Source organism: Anser anser, assembly GCF_964211835.1.
Source record: "Anser anser genome assembly, chromosome: W".
NCBI lineage: Eukaryota > Metazoa > Chordata > Aves > Anseriformes > Anatidae > Anser > Anser anser.
The window spans coordinates 9,497,962-9,520,367 of NC_139731.1; the positions used below are offsets into that span (position 1 = coordinate 9,497,962).

At 43.1% G+C, this 22,406-nt stretch overlaps 1 protein-coding gene across 10 annotated transcripts in view; it reads right to left on the reverse strand.

Moving 5' to 3' along the window:
* Window positions 1–22,406, reverse strand: part of LOC310888739 (kinesin-like protein KIF2A) — a 368,750-nt gene that overhangs the window by 211,159 nt on the left and 135,185 nt on the right. For 6 of the 10 annotated variants that reach the window (XM_083815725.1, XM_083815728.1, XM_083815727.1 and 3 more), the window contains 5 exons: window positions 13,106–13,219; window positions 12,158–12,308; window positions 10,476–10,577; window positions 5,379–5,514; window positions 765–3,048 (listed from right to left, as the gene is read on the reverse strand). The exons of 1 other annotated variant lie outside the window; for it this stretch is intronic. In XM_083815725.1, coding sequence (XP_083671851.1) covers window positions 2,963–3,048; window positions 5,379–5,514; window positions 10,476–10,577; window positions 12,158–12,308; window positions 13,106–13,219 — 589 coding nt within the window. In that variant the 3' untranslated portion in view covers window positions 765–2,962. Of the gene's footprint in view, window positions 1–764; window positions 3,049–5,378; window positions 5,515–10,475; window positions 10,578–11,604; window positions 11,724–12,157; window positions 12,309–13,105; window positions 13,220–22,406 lie in introns of those variants that run through there. 3 more of the 10 variants (XM_083815730.1, XM_083815732.1, XR_014576113.1) reach the window with 2 other exon arrangements.

Consider the following 22,406-nt stretch of genomic DNA (forward strand, 5'->3'; position numbering starts at 1 on the left):
CACAACCCCCCTTCCCCTGCACTACTTAAGAGGGGGGCGTGTGTGTGAAGTGAAGTTGTTTTTAGTTTGCTGTTAGTTTCTCACTGTTCTAGTCTGCTAGTGATAGGCAATAAATTATATTAATCTCCCTCTGAGTCTGTTTTGCCTATGACAGTAACTGGCAATTTCTGTGTCCTTATCTCAGCCCTTCAGCCCTTTCCATCGTATTTTCTCCTCCTTTTTCCTTTGAGGAGGGGGAGTGAGAGAGCAGCTATGGTGTAGTTTAGTTGCCCAGGATGCTAAAGCCACCACAGTTAGATATTTTTTATTAAGGACAAGGCAGAATTTTCCCAATGAAATTTGTGTTAACTTGTATCATGGCCATCAAAAGAAAAATCTACTTTGATTTGTCTTATGATTCATGAAAACAGTAATTATTAACTTTTTGTAGCATCATGCAGAGGTAAAGGCATAACTCTGTATTAACAAACGTAAGTCATCTGTCTCATGGGTGGCATCTCTTTTTCCATAAGACCACAATAAGTAGAGAAGAAACATTACCGAATCCTTTTCCAAAATTCAACTTAATTTTATACAAGTCCAATGTCAATATGTTAAAAGTCAATGATTCAGAAACATGTACTTGAATTTGCAGGCATCCTGAAAGAGGAATTTAACAACTCTAGTACTGCTTCACTGCCTATCAAAACAATTTGAGTGATGGTTAAGTAGCCACAGCAATACGCACAGACCAAGACAGAAGGAACAAATGTAGGAGCTTTGCATCATGCTCTTCATAAATGTTTTTGTTGTACAGCGCACAAAACAGTATATACTTCTCGGAGTACTATCCAAATAATGTCAGCCCATCAGAGCAATGGGTTACAGGAATTCAAGTGCTGTAACCAGCCATATCAATTGTTTATCTATCTTAATTCTCACTGCTTCAGTCTCAGTGTCAATCTAATCTTTACAGCAGGCTCTATCACAAAGGTAGTCTCTTAACAGCCTCTAGACATAATTTTGACTTCCATCTGGTACCTGACAAGCCATGATGTTTCTTTGAGATCTGCTGCAAAACAAAAGTCAGGACAGGGATCTAGGGAACATCTTCCTACCTTACAAATTTGCACAGAATGGTCATTTCCAGAAGTAAATACTCATTCTGAAATCAGAGGCCTTTTTAGTAGTGCAATAACTTGCATGTGTTTACAAAGTGTACCCCTTCCCAAAGCAGAACAGACCTTTCATAGAAGTAAATTCTCATCTGTAATTCAGTTAATAGCTTAATTTATTTAACACATTATGTAAAATCTACATTGTTGTTTCACTTTTCATGTTTACACACAGGAGGATTGTTTTTTTAATTTTTAACCATGATGCAACAAGAACTTCTTATAGCCTACCTTCTTATAGGAGGTGCAAACATTAAACACTATGAGAATTCCTGGCTCATTTATCTTGTTTTTCATTGCATTCCCTTTATTTTCCTCCCAGCCTGGCTCAAATGAACAAGGTTTGTATTCCACAAGTAATGTTTAAACAGTTCCAAGTGAAAGTCTGCCGATAGGAAGACTCCTGGAAACAGGGAAAACTCCTAGAGAGGTCTATAACTCTTCATTTGACAAGAAGTTCTTACGTGAAAGGTCAATCTTTTGGATACTGATTTGCAAAAGTAACTTGAGTGACACCAACTAAAAAGTGCTGATACGCATTCTTTGTGAGAATTCAGGTACTTGATACTTGAGAGATTTCAACTAGCACTAGGTAGAGATATGCAAATCCTCAAATGATGCAATTTCACCCCTCTTTTCAGCTGTTGGCACTGTATATAAAGGGAAATATAGGTATTAACTACTTTTTTTTTATTTATTTAAAGCAATAGAGCGACTCAAACTGCCTGCAAACTACAGTTAATGTACATGTAAGTCTGTCATGGATCAAAACCCAAATTTTAACAGTAGGTGAAAAGCCAATATATATTTCTTTAGCTGGATCCTTGAACTTTGACAGTTATCCTATCCATATACAGAGCTCAGATTGTACCTTTTTTCTGACAGCATTATCATCCCATACCACATACTACATACCAGCATTATCCTGTTACAACTCTACTCAGTACTTAAACATTACTTTTTTTATACATCGACTAATTTATATTTTTGTTTTTTTGATTCTTTTTTTCCTTGAGAAAAATGTTTGAATTGCATAACTATTCTTTATGGTATTCAAATAAATCTAGATTCCAGATTTTTTACAAGGAGGATGGAAAGTCCAGCTGTTTGTCCACTCTAACAGCTCTTGCAGTTCCTGTTCAAATGATGTGGCACATCCTGTGAAATGAATGATCTAGCTACCAAAAAAAAAAGTCTCAAAACACATTAAAAATGTACACAGACTAAAAGTAATTAATATTGACTAAGGAATGTTGTTTATTAAGTCTGTGCTTCAGAAAGAGGATGTTTAGGGTTAAGTAGCCTTCATCAAGGCACAGAATGGGAAGAGGTAAGCACAGCTGCCTGTAGAAGAGAAACTATATACAACCATGAGTGAGGTGTGCATGCACGCAAACACAATTTAGAACTGCATAGCTGGTCTTTGTAACAAAACTGAACACAGTTAAAAGGAAATATTGTGACTTTTTAATGGCCACAGTTCTACTTCATTATTAAAAACTTGGCAAATTTTCCAAACATAAAGTTCACAATTTGAATAAATGAAATATTTTAAACAAAGTGCTTCATGGATCTGAACCCTGCATGGTTGTACCGTCTGGTCTAGAAGCATTTTGTAGACATCATAGGAGCATTTCACACAAAACCAAAAATGTAATTCAGGTGAATAAGAAACAGGACATTTCCACAGACATTTCTAATGTTTTCACACTTTCAAGTAGTTGAGTTCTTACAGCCACTGGGTTTTGTAACAAATGTGTGCTACAGCAGTAAGGGTTTGTGGATTCCTTTAGCAGCAAAGGCCCATTTCAAAGGGCACGTGGTCTTTTCGGGTTGATCTGTTTACTGGCCTGTTCCTCCTCCTGTAGAGCTGCTCGGAAAGATTTCACTTTATCTTTAATGAAAAAGAGAGAATGAGTACTGATGTGCTTGTACCCAACAAAGATCTTGAAACTAAGCCCTGAACTCCACAACCCTGCCCTAATGCACAACAAAGAAAATTCCTCCACAAAAACAGTTGAAGCTACAAGAAACTCCAAGAGGATTAAGATAAGCTTAAATTCAGTACTCACCATACAAACAAGCTTTTTAGCAACTTAGTCCCTTCTTAGATGCTACCCGTCTCTAGGCAGGATATATTTGGAAACTACACAATTGCACTCCAAGTATGTAACCTGTTTGTGCTTAAATTCTGCTTCTAACTTACAGAGTACAGGAAGATACACACAGCATACTTCCTTTTCCTTCCCAGCAGCTTCCGAATCATTCTTAAAAGCAGACAAAATTGTATCTTAGTGTATGATCAGCAACATTCTCCCCTATTTTGTGCTCCCCTATCTGCACTACACTGGTGCAGCCTCACCTTGAGTCCTGTGTGCAGTTTTGGGTGCCACAATACAAGAAAAACATAAAACTATTAGAGTCCAAAGGAGGGCTATGAAGATGGTGAAGGGTCTACAGGGGAAGATGTATGAGGAGTGGCTGAAGTCACTTGGATTGTTCAGCCTAAAGAAGAGGAGACTGAGGGGAGACCTCATGGCAGCCTACAGCTTCCTCATGAGGGGAAGAGAGAGGCAGGCGCTGATCTCTTCTCTCTGGTGACCAGCAATAGGCTCCGAGGGGATGGCATGAAGCTGTGACAGGGGAGGTTGAGGTTGGATATTAGGAAAGGGTTCTTTACTAAGAGGGTGGTTGGGCACTGGAACAGGCTCCCAAGGGAAGTGGTCATGGCACCAAGCCTGCTGGAGTTCAAGAAGCGTTACACAACACTGTCAGACATACGGTTTGATTTTTGGGCAGTCCTTTCTGGAGCCAGGAGTTGGGACTCAGTGATCCTTGTGGGTCCCTTCCAACTCAGGTAATTCTATGATTCTATGATTTTCCTATGAATGCATTTGTGATTATATTTTTGAAGTTTTTCACTGTAAATGGATAAACACATCATTTAAAAAAATTAATCATAACTATCAGGAGAGAGGGAGAAACCTGAGAAAGGAAGCATGGCATTCCTTCATATTTCTATGCCTCTTCCCCCCACTCTCCTGTGATAGGTCCAAGAAGATGAAGGAAAACATAATGACAGCGTGAAGAAATTAGTTCCAAAGTGAAAGGGGAAAAAAAATGAAATATGCAGTGACCATTATGTGCCACCAGCAGAACACAGAAGTTACTGGGAGAATCTTTGACTTCCCTTCTGTAAAGCTATACAAGCATCATCCTGCCTGTAAAGACACAAGGATCTCTTAGATAACCTTTACCTCCAGTGTCTTGTTTCAAAAGAGGTATCTAATAAGCTTTAGAAGAACAGAGAATCACCTAAACTGTGTTTTCTCGCTGCTGGTGTCTCAAATTGTCTCTTCCTGAAGAGGAAGCCATCATTTAGTTTGTAAGAAGCAAAGGAACATACAACCAATTCTTTGCTGAGCAGGTCACATCTGATTTGCTTAATGCATTCTTATAACCTACAGTAGATACTCAGACTGAGAAAAATCTAAGATTTTATCTTCTAAGGAATTTTCTAATGTGGATCCAAAAAACAAAAGAAAAAGAAAAAAAAAACAACAAAAACCACAAAAACAACAACAAAAAAATCCTTGAATTTTCACCAGTGTAACATGCCTGCTGGAGTGCAAAGAGATACAGAATCTAAAATGAAAAATAAATCTCCATGAGGTATCAAGCTGACAAGATGATTTTAGATGACAAGTGGAACAGGCACTAATTAACTGCATTTTTTTTTTTTAACAAAGAGAGGCTGGTAAAATTCAGACAGAAAGGCTGCTGAAGAAAAAAGTAGACTAACAAACAAGCTACTCAGAGCTTGATGCAACTCTTAAAGCACAAATTAAAAAAAAAATGACAGCAGACTCCCTGCTACACCACAGAGTGCAACAGAGCAGGAGGTGGGAGTTGCAGCTAATTTTTCCTCATTGCATTACCTTATTTTTTTTTTCTGTACAGTTCTTTTGGCTTTTCTTTTTCCTCTCTTTATCATTTTGGAACAAAGGAAAAGAAAAGGAAAGTTGGAGGAACAAGTTCCTACTTCCTGGAGTCTTTTAAACTAGGATGAACAGAATACAGATGTGAACTTGCTCTTGGCAGCAGAATAAGCATTACTTCAACAGGGCATTAAAGAACAGCATAAGAGGAAAAAAAAATCCCAAAATATAAGCACGCTCTACGAACTGCTAATAACGCACATAAAATTGATTAAAAGCAATCTACCTCTAAGTTCGGTCAGAATATCAATTTTCTGCTCTAGAATTGCTTCAAGTTGTGTAGCATAAGAATCCACATCATAGTCTACTTCTTCTGTCATCTCAAGAAGGGCTTTTTCATCTTCCAGCCATCTAATAGATTCCTAGATAAAAATTAAAAACAAACAAACAAAAAACAAAAACAAGTAAATAAGAAGAAATTCTTTGATGGTGGTGAGGCACTGGAACAGGTTGCCCAGAGAAGTTGTGGATGCCTCAGCCCTGGCAGTGTTTAAGGCCAGGTTGGATGGGGCTTTGAGCAACCTGGTCTAGTGGATGGTGTCCCTGGCCTTGGCAGGGGGGTTGGAATTATAAGGTCTTTGAGATCCCTTCAAACCCTGTACTGGGACTGGTTGGGATGGAGTTAACTTTCCCTGCAGCAGCCCATACAGTGCTGTGCTCTGCACTCGTAGCTAGAACAGCACTGGTATCACTCCAGTGTTGTGTCTATTGCTGAGCAATACTGGCACAGCATCAAGACTCCCTCCAATCCCCCCCCCTCGAAAAGCCAGCAGGCTGGGGGTGGGCAAGAAGAGGGGGAGGGGACATCACCAGGGCAGCTGACCTAAACCAACCAAAGGGATATTCCATACCATATGATATCACACTCAGCAATAAAAGGTGGGTGTACTGGGTTTATATGGCAATATTTTGGTAGCAGAGGTGCTGCAGGGGTGACCTCTGCGAGAAGAGTCCAGAAGCTGCCCCATGTTAGATAAGGGCCAGTTTCAGCTGGCTCCAAAAGGGACCTGCCACTGGCCGGAGTCAAGCCAATAAGCAATGGTGGTTGTGTCTGTGAGCACATATTTAAGAAAGGGGGAAAAAAAACTGCTGCACAAAAGCAGCTGGGACAGAGAGAGGAGTGAGAAACAGCCCTGCAGACACCAAGGTCAGTGAAGAAGGAGGGGGAGGAGGTGCTTCAGGCGCCAGAGCTGAAGTTCCCCTGCGGCCTGTGAAGAGGACCATGGTGGAGCAGGTTGTCCCCCTGCAGCCCATGGTGTACCACAGAGGAGTAGATCTCCGCCCTGCAGCCTGTGGAGGAGCCCATGGTGGAGCAGGTGGATCTGACCTGAAGAAGGCTGCGGCCTGTGGAGAACCCCTGCCTGAACAGACTTCAGGCTTGACCTGTGGAGAGGAGCCCATGCAGGAGCAGGTGATCTGGCAGGAGCTGCCAACCATGGGGGACCCATGTTGGAGCAGTTTGCTCCTGACGGATAGACCCCATGGTATAGACCCATATTGGAGCAGTTCTTGAAGAGCTGCTGCCTATGGGAAGCCCATGTAGGATCAGTTCGGCAGGGACTGTAGCCTGTGGGAGGGGCTCCACCTTGGAGAAGGGGAAGAGAGTGACCATGAAGGAGCAGCGGAGACAAAGCGTTACAGACTAACCGCAACCCCCACTCCCTGTTCCCCTGTGGCACTCGGAGGGAGGAGGTGGAAGAGGGTGGGGGGGGGGAAGGTATTTTTAGTTTTTTGGAGTTTCTCATTGCCCTAGGTTGTTAGTAATAGGTAATAAATTATATTAATTTCCCTACTCTGAGTCTGTTTTACCCGTGACAATAACTGTTGAGTGATCTCCCTGTCCTTATCTCAACCCTTGAGCACTTTCCATTGTATTTTCTCCCCCTTTCCCTTTGAGGAGGGGGAGTGAGAGAGCAGTTGTGGTGGAGCTCAGCTGCCCAGCTGGGTAAAACCACCACAGTTGTTTGTGGTGCCCAACATGGGGCTTGAAGGGTTGAGATAACAATAGATTTGATCAGAGTGCTTTAACGGGAACTTGCAATTAGAATTTAGTTTACAGTTGCTAGTCACAATGCTGTCTGAATTGCTGTTAATATTTTTCTATGTCATCCTGTTTTATGTGATCTGCCATGTTCTCCCTTCTACTCCCTTCTACTCTCCCTTCTACTTCTTCTCCAATCTGCTATAGGCAGATTGGAGAGTTTGTTAAAGCCTGTGTCTGTTTTTTTCAGTTTGCTGTTCTGTAAAGCACTGGCCTTGAGCCTAATCTGGTATTCGGGCCCTGCATTACTGTCATCTCTGTCCTTTGAGAACTATCTCTTGGAGAATATTAACAACTACACTCTCTCTTTTTCCTCCTCTGGAAGTCAGTTTGTGGACGATATCAGGAATGGTACCTCCTCCTCTTCCTGTGTTGTAGGAAGACACTGCAGAACCAACAACAGGTCAGCTTCGCAAGGAACTGGGCAAGTGCAGCAACGACTTGAGCTAAGCTGGCATTGGCGTCCAGAAATCCTACTCTGACTGTCCTGTGTGATCACTTTGGCAGATGAAGCCTAAATCATCAACAGTTCTTATGGACATTTTGGGAGAGGCCTACAGAATGGAAAGAAGTACCTATATATATCTGTTAAAGGACAGGGAACAGTGGTGATAAGAATACCAATATACTAAAGTATGTGGAACCTGAGCGTGACACAAATGTTATGGAATAAGGGGTGGAGGTTGTGCTGGGTCTGGCTGGGATGGAGTTAACTGTCCCTGTAGCGACCCATATAGTGTTGTGCTCTGCACTTGTAGCTAGAACAGCACTGGTATCGCACCAATGTTTTTTCTATTGCTGAGCAGAGCAATTGCTCCCAAACAACTGCTACGCATGTTGAGGCCCTGCTTCCTGGGACGTAGACAAATATCACTCATTGATGGGAAGTAGAAAATACATTTTTTCCTTCCCTCTGTGCTTCCACGCAGCCTTTGCTTGTTTTTTTTTCCCTTTTCCTTTTCCCTTTAATTAAATTATCATTACCTTAACCTGTGAGCCTTTTTTTTTCTTTCCAGCATACTTTCTTCTCCCACCCCCCCTCTTCTTCTGAGGAGGAATGAGAGAGCAGTTGTGGTGGAGTTTGGCTGCCCAGTAGGGTAAAACTACCACAAACCCAAACCATTCTATGATTCTATGAAATACATTAGCAAAGGTACTAGTTTCAAGACAAAAAGCTGAATTACTCCTTTTCTCAAGATGACCACATTTCTATACTGTCTAGTCACCTCATTATAACAGATTTCAATCCTAAAATGAATCCTTATTCCCATTTCAGCAAAGTTGTGTGTTTTCTACATAGTTTCTTAATTATAACAGCCATATCAGCAAACATAGCATTATGTGGTTCTAAAGTCAGGCTTCAGTTTTAAGTACAGGATGGTTTCCACTGACTACAATCACGGTGTTGTTATTACAATCATGGAGCAAAGATAATTCTGTCCATACTCAAAACCAGTTTTGAGAGAAGAAGAAGAGCTATTTTAAGCTCTCTATTGCATGTGCTAACTCCTCACATAGACAAGAGTATTGTAAAGGTTGGTTAAACCAGCTCTTGGGCACCTTTGCATTCCAAATATTACCAAAAAAAGAGGAATTTAAAAAAATAGTCTCGCAGCAAAGAATGCAACCAAGAGCTTAAAGCTTACAGAACCATGCAAAGCTAAGATCAGGAGAACTGATCTCATTTGAAATGCTTTGGTTTTAAAAGAGAAAGCAGCTGACAGTTCTAGGCATGCAGGGCCTGAAATACTAAAATTAGCTCTTCCCCTCTGCGCTCAGTAGCCCAAGTAATAGCGAAAGCATCATCCAAACCCCATGTATGCTTTTTCACACAGATGGAGCTCACATTGGGACAGGATTCATCTCATCTAATGTAAACTTATACATTCAAGAATCACAGGAAGACAGACATGTCCAGAGCACACTTCATTCCATTGGTGTATTTTAGGCATTTTTGTCAGGATAGGATATTTCATATCCCAGAATCAACAGCTTCCAGAAGAAAGCTGACAGAAAACAACTTCTGCCTGGTACAGCTTGTAGATTTTGTATTGGTGCATCCCACCTCCACCCATGGCATAAACTAACAAGCCATGCTGTGAACTAAGGGAGCTGAGGCTCAAACACATTTCCTTCTAGTGACTGCTGTGAGCAGCAGTAATCTCCAGCAGAAGGCCAGATGGACACACAGAGGCAATAACATCTTAAACTAATGCAACTTGTCTTTCCAGATGTCCCAAGCATTAGGACACAGCTATGGCATAAGACTTTCACACTTCTGTGTCTTCGGGACTAGTGTTTCATAACTAAATCTCTACATCTGTTGTAAAATGTTTTATTTAGTATCTTACTGTATTACATGAATACACATCAATGTTCCATTAAGTTTGATGCCTACATTAGGAGATCTGTGTATTCCCTACAGGTTTAATGTTCTGCTATTCTCTCGCAGTAGACATGCCAAATGGATGGCCTGCCTAAAGACTCTTAGGTTATGAACAGAAGCAACTCACATTTCCTTCTGAAAACTAGTAATTCATACTTATTATTACAATTTGTTTTGTGAATGTAAAAGGATCCATGGCACTGACCAGCATTGCACTATTGGCAGTATTCCTTCCAAAGACCCTGACTAGAGTGAAAACCTTTATGTATCTGTAAAAAGGAAGCAAACAGGCAGTTAGAAAAATATCTGTCTCTTCTGGATCTCAGAGGGAGATGACCAAACTGTCAACAGAAATGGTTCTGATAGAGACATTACTATTAATTTCCAGCTTTGAAATAGGAATATTGGCATAGATTAGACAACGAAATCATAGAATCATAGAATGAATCATAGAAATGAAAAGTTCAAGACCAATCTGAATGAACTTACTGCAGCTAGAAAAAACACAGTCGCTAACGCTGGAAAAGGACTAAAACAGAAAATATCTCAGTAGTAAAAAGAAAGTAAAAAGAAAATAGCAACTTTTCTTAGAGTGAACAGTCTATTTAGGAATGCTTGTGAGAAAAAAAAAAAAAGACAATTTTACTAGATTTCTTGGATGATAGAAAAACATGCTTCTCTTTCATCCTGGGGACGAAGATTAGTGGTTATGAGAGCTAAACATCTGTCCCTATTTGTTTGCTACAATGGGGTTAGTGTAATAAAATAATTTAGAAAACCCTAACTGCAGAGGAATGACCAGATGATATCCTGCATCATATGCAGGATATGTGCTTTACTTGGGAAAATCTGAATTCCTGTATTAGGATAAAACAAAGCAGAGCTCCGTCCTTTACCTGGAAGACATCCCTGTGGTCTTCTACTACTTGTTCTTCCATTTCTACCATTTGTGACACAGCTTCATGAAAAGTAAACAATTGTGGAGAAACTTCCTCTTCCTAAAAACAATAAAAGCTTGTTAGTCTGGAAAGAACTGTGGCTACAGGAAATATACTGAATATGTTCCATCCTATCACAGAGCATGAAAAGAAATATGCATAAAGCAGAGCTTGTCAAAAATAGAATTTTATACTTCTGACATGAAAGCCTTCAGAAATGAAGGGAGAGGACAATAAAAATAAAAATGTTAACATAGTTAAATTTAGTTCATATTCATTAAATATTTCCAGCCACTCATCCTTGTGAATACTGGAAAACAGAATATTCCACATTAGAAGAACAAGTTAAAATCGTGGGAAGACAAAGTAACAAGGGAATAACGGTAATTTTTAGTAGGTTTTAACACCTACAGAAAACTAGGTTTTCTGTCAGGGCCTTTGTTATGCATGCTACAAAAGACAGACAATAATTTTCAGAAAAGAGAACACATTCAATACATTTCAGGAAATCAAAATTAAAGTCATACTTTGGAAAAAAATAAATAAACCTAAAGTGAAAAATCTAAAAAATACATAGTGATTAATACGTTAGAAGAATGCACAGCATAGATTTACAAACTTGGGCAAACAGGACTTCTGTAGACAATAATCAACAATCAAAGGGGAAAGCACTAGGTAGTTTGCAATTCATTTTTTAGCAAGACAGTATGGTTCCTTATACCATGCCTTTGAAATCTTTTTAAATATACATTGTAAAGCTTAATTGAATTCCACATGAACAATGAAAAAGTGTGATATGAAAGAATATGTCTGTCCAGTGGGAAACTCGGAATCACATAGCATGTTCTAGAGCCCATTACTAAAATGAGAGAAATACAGCAAAGACCACAAAGAAGTATTTGAGAAGGAATAGAATCTTGAGAAAAATATATTAGGATAGTATAGATTTTTCTTTTCTATCTTTCATTGGCATTTTCACAAACTGAGTTTTAATCCCTATCGAACATTTAAGGAACCAGGACAATTGCTGATAATTAACAATGAGAAAATGTCCTTTGGAAGATGCCTTTCAGCCCCAGCTCCCTACTCGTTCAGTCCAGGGAGACATTTTGGGAACGTGGTGTGGTTCTCTCCCAAACAGGGCACTGGGGTTTCACTCCATGAAAATCAGGATGTCTGTAAGAGGAATGATGGGCAGCCAGATTCCTAAATGCAGAGAAAGGCAAACTCACTTGAAATGGGTGCTGGATGCATGGAAAATAATGCTCAAAACCACAAGTGTTTTAAACAAAACATACAAATTTCCCAGGATATTTCTAACTGCCTAACGCAAGATGAAGCTATAGTGGAAAATATGCATTCTAAAAACCATCAGCGCCTAGAACAGACACTTTCTAGACATTAAAAATCCTAATCAGTGAGAAAGATAAAGAAAAATAAAATATTCTCCTCTCACCCTTCAAGAAACCTTTTTCTTTTTAAATTCTATATGGGAATGAATTATAAAGTGAGATGGTGAAGATGCGTGTTGTATTTACTTAATTATACTGCTAACAGGCTATAAATACACATTAATCTTTTTTTCTTCTACCATGGTATTTATTGTCATCTCTTTACATATAATGCTGTAAACTACTCACATTTTGTTCACATAACAGTTTGAGATCATCTCTCTGAGGAGAGATTCCCATGCTCCATTGCGTGTCCAAGTCATCGATCTGATTGGGAGTGTGGTGTATAATGGGACGGATATCCCCTGTAGCACTAGGCTCAACTGTCAGCTCCTTCACCCTACAATCAGAAAATATTTCATTTTCAAATTAATAACTTCCTGTGCAAAGTAGCCACCACCAAAAATAAAGCTCTATGGGTTTATATATAATTTAATTCATTTAACATGGATGATGATGCTACCTTCACAAATTTAATTTGCCAAAAAGACGTCAGTCCGACTTGTAAAAACCATGGACCATTCAGTTTCAACTAAATATGGATTGAAGTCCATTTTCTAACAAAAGTAATTTTTAAAATTAACTCTTACTACTCATTAAAATGCTGAGAACAAAAATCTCCTCAATATGAACTCCTTAACAGTAAATAATATATGATAGAAAAGTTCATTCAACACCCAAAACTTGACCATCTTTCTTTTTTCTGTGCACCCAACTGTGTTTTAAAAAAATAATAATGAATATAACCTTAAACTAAAATAATTTCAAAGGCAAAAATATCTTAAACAGACTTGTCAGATTTGGTTCACTAAATATACAAAGGTGACATCACCATTTTATTTTATTTTATTTTATTTTATTTTATTTTATTTTATTTTATTTTATTTATTTTATTTTTTAAATGTATGAAGGAAAATAGCAAGCCTGGATACAAAGGGTAGATGTTTAAGGAGGATGAACAAAGTACTGGGAAGGTGACTGCAGATCATGCAGAACCATCACCTGCCAAGCAAAATAAATAAAAAAAAAAGTGCGTGATTCAAGACAAGGGGAATAATGTGAAAGGTTGGTCTGTAAAAATACATAGCTAAAATAAAAACTTCAAAATGAATATTTAATGTATAGAATAAAGTAGACCTGGTGACTGAAGGAGAAAAGTCGTCATACTCATAGGAAGGAGAGAGATCAGAGCGACTGCCACTACCCTGTGAGAAGGGAATGTCCGAAGGACTAATTCCAAATTCCTTTACTCTGCAGTAGCAAAATACAGCATCAAATTAAGAAAAAATGATCTCATAAACACAGTTAAAATGGCAACTCTTTCTTAAGCATTCTTCTTTTATAGTTTAAAAACCTAATAAATTATGTTTAAATTAAAACACAAATAAAAGCATCAACTTATTTAAACTTTCTGCAAATAGAGATAAAGATCACTAACAGACCTGGAAAAAAACAGTGCTACTAATCTGCAGGAGAATACAATAGCAGTGTTTTCAGAAGAGTAATTCCAAAATTTAGTTAGTGCAGTAAATAAAATTTGGTCGATATTCAATATTCAATTAAACTGCTCCTTTTAGAGTCTGGAGTAGATGATCTTAGAGGTCTTTTCCAACCTAAATGATTCTATGATTTTAAAATATAAAACCACTACAGCTACAAAAATTTAAATCCTATCCTGCCCACTGTCTTACACTGTAGTTACCTGTTACCTGTCAGTTTGACCTCAGTGCGAGGAAAGCTCATGGAGCAGATTATCTTGAGGGTCATCACGCGGCACTTGCAAGGCAAGCAGGCGATCAGGCCCAGTCAGCATGGGTTTATGAAAGGCAGGTCCTGCTTGACGAACCTGATCTCCTTCTATGACCAAGTGACGCGCTTGGTGGATGAGGGAAAGGCTGTGGATGTGGTTTACCTTGACCTCAGTAAGGCTTTTGACACAGTTCCCCACAACATTCTCCTCAAGAAACTGGCTGCTCGGGGCTTGGACTGGCGTACGCTTCGCTGGGTTAGAAACTGGCTGGATAGCCGGGCCCAAAGAGTTGTGGTGAATGGAGTCAAATCTGGTTGGAGGCCGGTCACTAGTGGAGTCCCCCAGGGCTCGGTACTGGGGCCGGCCCTCTTTAATATCTTTATCGATGATCTGGATGAGGGCGTCCAGTGCACCCTCAGTAAGTTTGCAGATGACACCAAGCTAAGTGCGTGTGTCGATCTGCTCGAGGGCAGGAAGGCTCTGCAGGAGGATCTGGATAGGCTGGAGCGATGGGCTGAGGTCAACTGTATGAAGTTCAACAAGGCCAAGTGCCGGGTCCTGCACCTGGGGCGCAACAACCCCAAGCAGAGCTACAGGCTGGGAGATGAGTGGCTGGAAAGCTGCCTGGCCGAGAAGGACCTGGGAGTATTGGTTGATAGTCGGCTGAATATGAGCCAGCAGTGTGCCCAGGTGGCCAAGAAGGCCAACAGCATCCTGGCCTGTATAAGAAGCAGTGTGGCCAGCAGGTCTAGGGAAGTGATTGTGCCCCTGTACTCGGCTCTGGTGAGGCCGCACCTTGAGTACTGTGTTCAGTTTTGGGCCCCTCGCTACAAGAAGGACATGGACGTGCTCGAGCGAGTCCAGAGAAGGGCGACCAAGCTGGTGAGGGGTCTGGAGAACAAGTCTTACGAGGAGCGGCTGAGGGAGCTGGGCTTGTTCAGCCTGGAGAAGAGGAGGCTCAGGGGCGACCTTATCGCTCTCTACAGTTACCTTAAAGGAGGCTGTAGAGAGGTGGTCTGTTCTGTAGAGAGGGTTGGTCTGTTCTCCTACGTGCCTGGTGACAGGACGAGGGGGAAGGGGCGAAAGTTGCGACAGGGGAGTTTTAGGTTGGATGTTAGGAAGTACTTCTTTACCGAAAGGGTTATTAAGCATTGGAACGGGCTGCCCAGGGAGGTGGTGGAGTCACCATCCCTGGAGGTCTTTAAAAGACGTTTAGATGTAGAGCTTAGCGATATGGTTTAGTGGAGTACTTAGTGTTAGGTCGAAGGTTGGACTCGATGATCTTGAGGTCTCTTCCAACCTAGAAATCTGTGATACTGTGATACTGTGATACTGTACACACAGTGGTGCTCAGCACCTAAGAACTAACTGTACTATGAAAATGATATTATATTCCTAGAAAAAAAATACAAAAAACACAATACAACTTTACAGTGATAGGCATTTACTCTGTATCTTGGTTTGGGCTAGCATAGAGTTAATTTTCCTCCTAGTAGCTGGTAGGGTGCTGTGTTTGGGATTCAGGATGAGAATAAGGTTGATAACACACTGATGTTTTAGTTGTTGCAGAGCAGTGCTTACACTAAGTCAAGGACTTTTCAGCTTTTTCATACTGCCCAACCAGCGAGGAGGCTGAGGGTGCACAAGAAGCTGGGAGGGGACAGACCCAGGACAGCTGACCCAAACTGGCCAAAGGGATATTCCATACCATGTGATGTCATGCTGAGCAATTAATATGGGGTGGCTGGCTGGGGTGGGCGGGGACCACTACTCAGGGATGGGCTAGGCATCGGTCAGCAGGTTGTGAGCAACTGCAATGTGCATCACTTGCTTTTTCTATTATTATTATTATTATAATCATTATAGAATCATGGAATTATAGAATAATTAAGGTTGGAAAAGACCTCCAAGATCATCTGGTCCAATCGTCCACCTACCACCGATATTACTCACTAAACCATGTCCCTAAGTGCCACATCCAACCTTTCCTTAAACACCCCCAGGGACGGTGACTCCACCACCTCCCTGGGCAACCCATTCCAATGCCTGACCACTCTTTCTGAGAAGAAATTCTCCTAATTTCCAACCTAAACCTCCCCTGGTGCAACTTGAGGCCATTTCCTCTGGTCCTATCGCTGGTTATCTGTGAGAAGAGGTCGACCCCCAGCTCCCCACAACTTCCTTTCAGGTAGTAGTAGAGAGCAATAAGGTTTCCCGAGCCTCCTCTCCTCCAGACTAAACAACCCCAGTTCCCTCAGCCGCTCCTCATAGGACTTGTGTTCCAGACCCTTCACCAGCTTTGTAGCCCTTCTCTGGACATGCTCCAGGGCTTCAATGTCCTTCCTGTAGTGAGGGGCCCAAAGCTGAACACAGCATTCGAGGTGTGGCCTCACCAGAGCAGAGTACAGGGGGACAATCACCTCCATGGTCCTGCTGGCTACACTATTCCTGATACAAGCCAGGATGCTATTGGCCTTCTTGACCACTTGGGCATGTTCAGGCAAGCATCGACCAACACCCCCAGATCCTTTTCCTCTGCACAGCTTTCCAGCCAGTCTGCCCTAAGCCTGTAGCATTCCATGGGGTTGTTGTGACCAAAGTGCAGGACCCAACACTTAGCCATTTTGAACCTCATCCCATTGGCCTCTGCCCATCGATCCAACCTGTCCAGGTCCCTCTGCAGGGCCTTTATACTGGCAGATCAACATTTTCCCCCCAACGTGGTCTGCAAACTTCCTGAGGGAGCACTCTATTATTATTATCTCTTCCTGTTCTGTCCTATTAAAATGTTTTTATCTCAACGCCCGAGCTTTTACTTTTACTTTCCTCCCGATTCTCTCCCACATCCCCCTGGCTAGTTGGCTGTATGGTGCTTAGCTACCTGCCGAGTTAAACCACAACAGTCCTTTTGGCGCCCAAGGTAGGGCTCAAAGAGTTGAGATAATGACAGCTCTGAACAGAGTATGTTAAAACAAAATTGATATAAGCATCAGATCAGTTTACTCGTTGCTGATCACAATGTTGATTTTTTTGATCTCAGGTCTGCTGTGTCTGTTTTCTGAATAGAGTTGTATAGCACATTACTTACTGTATGTGTTCCCTGTCATGCTGTTTATCATTTCTGGGGGATGGTTTAAGGTTATTATTTTGCTGTACTGTGTAACATTGGCTTATGATATGATAAAATTGCTGGTCATGAGACTAATCTGGTAGTTGCACTCAGCATTGCCATCACTTCTGTACTTTGCGAACCATCTCTCGTAAACCATTAATAATTGCACTCTGCCTTTTCTCCTTGGGGAGCCAATCTATGGGGGGACAACAGGACACACTTCTCCCTGCTTTGTCACTCTCCCTTTCTCCTTCACCTCCTCCTTCTCCTCCAAGCTATTTATGATAGATCTTCAAAACTTTGAATGTCCTTGGGATGTTTAAACCAGCATGTTGTTATTGTTATGTCTCTTGAATGAGTTTCAGGTTTTGTTTAAGGTTAAACAACTGCTTGAGAATGTCATCCAGAGATCTGTTTTGAGGCAGGATAGTTATGAGTGGCAGGGAGTGTGGGAGGATATGGGCAGGCAGTTAGGGCAGTGGGCACCTCCAGTGCTTTGGAAATTCACCCCTGAACAAGTGCAGAATCCTGAAAAACTGGCAGTATGCTTGAAAAAGGTGTGTCATCACCCTGTCAATTCCAAAGAGACACAAATCTCTGAAGTGTGCTGGGACTTGGCCTATGTTTACCAAGCCACAATCAACGCCACTACAACCCCTGCAACAGGCCCTGCAGCTACTCTTACTCCTGTGATAGGCCCTGGAGGCACTCCCAACCCCCGTGTCAATTTCCTGCAGACACTCCAGCTCCTGCAACAGGCCCTCCAGCCACTCCAATTCATCTAACGGGCCCTGCAGCCACGCCATTCCCTGTGACAGGCCCCATGGATGGGACAAAGAAGAAACCTGTGGCATTATCAGTTGCCCCTATATGCAAGACAAAACAATGGATGCGAAAGTCAGGCAATTTGGAAAGGAAAGGAGCTCCTACTCAGACAAGAAAGGAGGAAGAAGACAATAAGGCAGGCTATTCTCAAACTGGACGATCATGGGAACAGGAGGACAGAGGAAGATATCATAAGAGCATCAATAACTACCCAAGGCCTATCCCAGCATGAGCTACAAGATAGCTGAGAAAGCATAGGATTTAGCTGAGAATGTGTGGGATAGATGAGAGGACAGTAAGGTGGGTTGAGAACTGGCTGACTGGCCAAGCTCAGAGGGTGGTGACCGGCGGCGCAGAGTCTGGGTGGAGACCTGTGATTAGCAGTGTTCCCCAGGGGTCGGTGCTGGGTCCGGTCTTGTTCAACATCTTCATCGACGACCTTGATGAGGGAATAGTGTCCACCCTCAGCAAGTATGCTGATGATACAAAGCTGGAGGAGTGGCTGACATGCCAGAAGGCTGTGCTGCCCTTCAGCAAGACCTGGACAGGCTGGAGAGCTCAGCAGGAATACACCAGATGAGGTTTAACAAGAACAAGTGTAGAGTCCTGCACCTGGGAAGGAACAACCGCATGCATCAGTACAGGCTGGGGAACGACCTGCTGGAGAGGAGCTCTGCGGAGAAGGACCTGGGGGTCCTGGTGGACGACAGGTTGACCATGAGCCATCAGTGTGCCCTCATGGCCAAGAAGGCCAATGGGATCCTGGCGTGCGTTAAAAGGAGCGTGGCCAGCAGGTCAAGGGAGGTGATACTCCCCCTCTACTCTGCCCTGATCAGGCCTCACCTGGAGTACTGTGTCCAGTTCTGGGCTCCCCGGTACAAAAAAAGTGAGGGATCTCCTGAAAGAGTCCAGCGGAGAGCCACAAAGATGATATGGGGCCTGGAGCATCTCCCCTATGAGGAAAGGCTGAGAGACCTGGGTCTGTTCAGCCTGGAGAAAAAAAGACTGAGAGGGGATCTTATTGTTTATAAATACCTGAGGTGTGGGAGACAGAGGGATTTGGCCAATGTCTTTTCAGTGGTTTGTGGGGACAGGACAAGGGGCAATTGCTACAAAATGGATCACAGGAAGTTACGGACCAACATGGGAAAGAACTTCTTCACGGTGAGGGTGACGGAGCGCTGGAACAGTCTGCCCAGGGAGGTTGTGGAGTCTCCTTCTCTGGAGATATTCAAGGCCCATCTGGACACCTACCTGGGCAACCTGCTCTAGGGAACCTGCTTTGGCAGGGGGATTGGACCCGATGATCTCTGGATGTCCCTTCCAACCCTTACAATTCTGTGATTCTGTGATTCTGTGATATGCGAAAAGATTTCAGCCACTGTCCAGATGAGCACCTTGTCACCTGTCTGCTCTGGTGCTGGGACAGTGGAGCCAATAGTCTGGAATTAGATGGGAGGGAAGCCAGGCAGCTGGGATCCCTCGCTAGGGAAGGGGGCATTGACAAAGCAATTGGAAAAGGAGTACAAGTTTTCACCCTCTGGAGGCATCTCCTGTCAGTCGTGAAGGAAAGGTATCTCTTCAAGGAAGATGTTGCATGTCATCCCAAAAAGTGGAACACCATGGACAGAGGTATCCAGTACCTAAAGGAATTAGGTGTGCTGGAGGTGATTTATGATGACCTAGACAATGACCAGTTATCCAAAGATCCAGATGAAGTCAAGTGCACGCGATGAAATTTGTACTTAGCACACCATCATCGTATGCCAGCTCATTGGCAGTAATGACCTGGAGAAACCGAGAGGGATGCACAGCGGATGAATTGGCTAGACAACTTTGGTAGCACAAAGAATGTCTCTCTTCTTCCCTATGGGCTTGCATCTGGGCTGTGGAAAAACTTTCACAAGAGGTCCACCAACTTAAAGAGAATATATCTTCCTCCCAACCTGTACGAACCAATATCTCAGCTATCAGCTGTAAGCATCCCTCTGCTCAAGAAAGGGGATACAGAGGGTACACACCACCCGCCACATTGTGGTTTTACCTATGTGACCATGGAGAGGACATGAGGAAATGGGATGGAAAATCTACCTCGACCCTAGAGGCACGGGTATGGGAGTTGCAAGGAAAAACAGTCACAAAAGGGGGGGGGTCTTCTGGGAAAATTGCTGGCAGTCCTCCAGAGTAATGAATACTTTGACAAGGCCTAGAGGGGCCCTGTCTCCAGCCAGGGGGAGGAGAGGGACAATCGGGTTTATTGGACTGTGTGGATTCGATGGCCTGGCACATCGGACCCACAGAAGTATATGTATAAGTAGACACCGGTGCGCAGTGTACCCTAATGCCATCAAGCATAAAGAGGCAGAACCCATCTGTATTTCTGGAGTGACAGGGGGATCCCAACAGTTAAATGTATTGGAGGCTGAAGTGAGTCTAACTGGGAAGGAGTGGCAGAAGCACTCCACTGTGACTGGCCTGGAGGCTCTGTACATCCTTGGCATAGACTTACTCAGGAGGGGTTACTTCTGTATTGGGTTTACGTGGCAAGGTTTTGGTAGCAGGGGGCCATAGGGGTGGCTTCTGTGAGAAGGATCCAGACACTGCCCCATGTTAGGTAAGGGTCCCGCCGCTGACCAGAGCCGAGCCAATAAGTGACGTTGTTTGCGCCTCTCTGAAAGCATATTTAAGAAAGGGAAAAAAAACCTGCTGGGGAACAGCAGCTGGGAGAGAGAGAGGAGAGGCAGCCCTGCAGGCACCAAGGTCAGTGAAGAAGGAGGGCAGGAGGTGCTACAGGCACTGGAGCAGAAGTTCCCCTGCGGCCTGTGGTGAGGACCATGGTGGAGCAGGTTGCCCCCCTGCAGCCCACGGTGTACCACAGTGGAGCAGGTTTCCACGCTGCAGCCCGTGGAGGAGACCACGGTGGAGCAGGTGGACCTGCACTGAAGGAGGCTGCAACCTTTGGAGGACCCCCGCTGGAGCAGGTTCCAGGCCAGACCTGTAGCCCATGGAGCAGGTGACCTGGCAGGAGATGCTGCCCGTGGAGGACCCAGGTTGGAGCAGTTTGCTCCTGAGGGATGGTCCCCGTGGTACAGACCCATATTTGGAGCAGTTGTTGAAGAGCTGCTGCCTGTGAGAAGTGCACGCAGGATCATTTTGGGAATGACTGCATCCCGTGGGAGGGACCCACATTGGAGCAGGGGAAGAGAGTGACCGAGAAGGAGCGGTGGAGACGAAGTGCTATAGACTGACTACAACCCCCGTTCCCCCGTTCCCCTGCACTGCTTGGGGGGAGGAGGTGGAATAGGGTGGATGGGGGGAAGGCGTTTTTGGTTTCTTTCCTTTGTTTCTCACTTCTTTCTAGTTTGTTAGTAATAGGAAATAAATCTTACTATCTCCCTACCCTGAGTCTGTTTTGCCTGTCACAGTAATTGCTGAGTGACCTCCGTGTCCTTATCTCAACCCCTGAGCCCTTTGCATCATGTTTTCTGCCCCTTTCTCTTTGAGGAGGGGGAGTGAGAGAGCGGCTGAGGTGGATCTCGGCTGCCCACCCAAGTAAAACAACCTCAACTTCAAGTACCCAAAAGGGTACTGGTGGGCTTTTGGCATAGCTGCCTTGGAGATGGAGGACAGTAGCCAAAAGGATATCACATACTTTATGACTCCATGCTGAACAATAAACCTGGGGGGCTGTCTGGGCAGGGGAAGAGGCACTGCTTGGGATCTGCCTGGGCGTTGGTTGGCAGGTGGTGAGCAATTGCATTGTGCATCACTTGCTTTGTACTTTCTACTATTATTATTTTTATTATCATCGTTATTACTATTATTATTTCTCTTCCTTTTCTCTCATATTAAATTGTCTTTATTTCAACTCATTAGCTTTTCCTTTTTTTTCTTCACGATTATCTCCCCTGTCCCACTGGGGCGGGGGGGGGAGGGTGCGGGAGCAAACAGCTGTGTAGTGCTTTGCTGCTTGCCTGGTTAAACCACAACACCCTGTAACAACGTACAAAACGGATACCAAGATGAAGAAACAGATTCAGCACAACTGTTTTGGTATTTAATTTTTCTGCAGTGTCTTTTTCTGAAGTGATTTCAGCAATGCGTAGTCTATAAGGGACAGGAAGATCCAACGTGTCTTCATGAACACAAAACTCCCTCCTTTACGTTAATACAGGGGACTAGACTAGATGCCTCATTTTCACAAGGAAGGAAATTACACAGACCAGTCCAAGCCAGACAGGCTTGCTACTAATTCCCTTGATTCAGGGGCAAATTCAGATTCCAAGAGGAAGTGGTGATAAGCTTTTCTCGCAGCCCTTTTTGCCCATTAGTGACTAGTAAGAAGTGCCCAGACAATCAGAAGCAGACACAATTTTGCCCTTATCTTTCATTTGGGCAAGAAAATGCGATTCCAGGCCACTAGGTGGTAGCCTTTTCTGGAAAAACAAAACAAAACAAAACACACACACAAAACCAAACCAAACCAAACCAACAACAACAAAAAAACAGCAGGATTACTGATGGCTTAGGTGCTAGCTTGCTTCCTTTATTCTTTGTGAACTCCAGGTCTTGCTGGAAAACTGCAGCAATGCTCACTGCAGCACACACAAGATTGCCCCATCTATGTGAAATTAAGCAGAACTGCAGCTGGGAAAAACTCCTTTTACAATCACTGAAGATAGGCTAACACTTTCAGAGAGCAGTACAGGTCTCAGAGGTGCTGACTCAGCCTCTGGAGATGCTTATTTCTC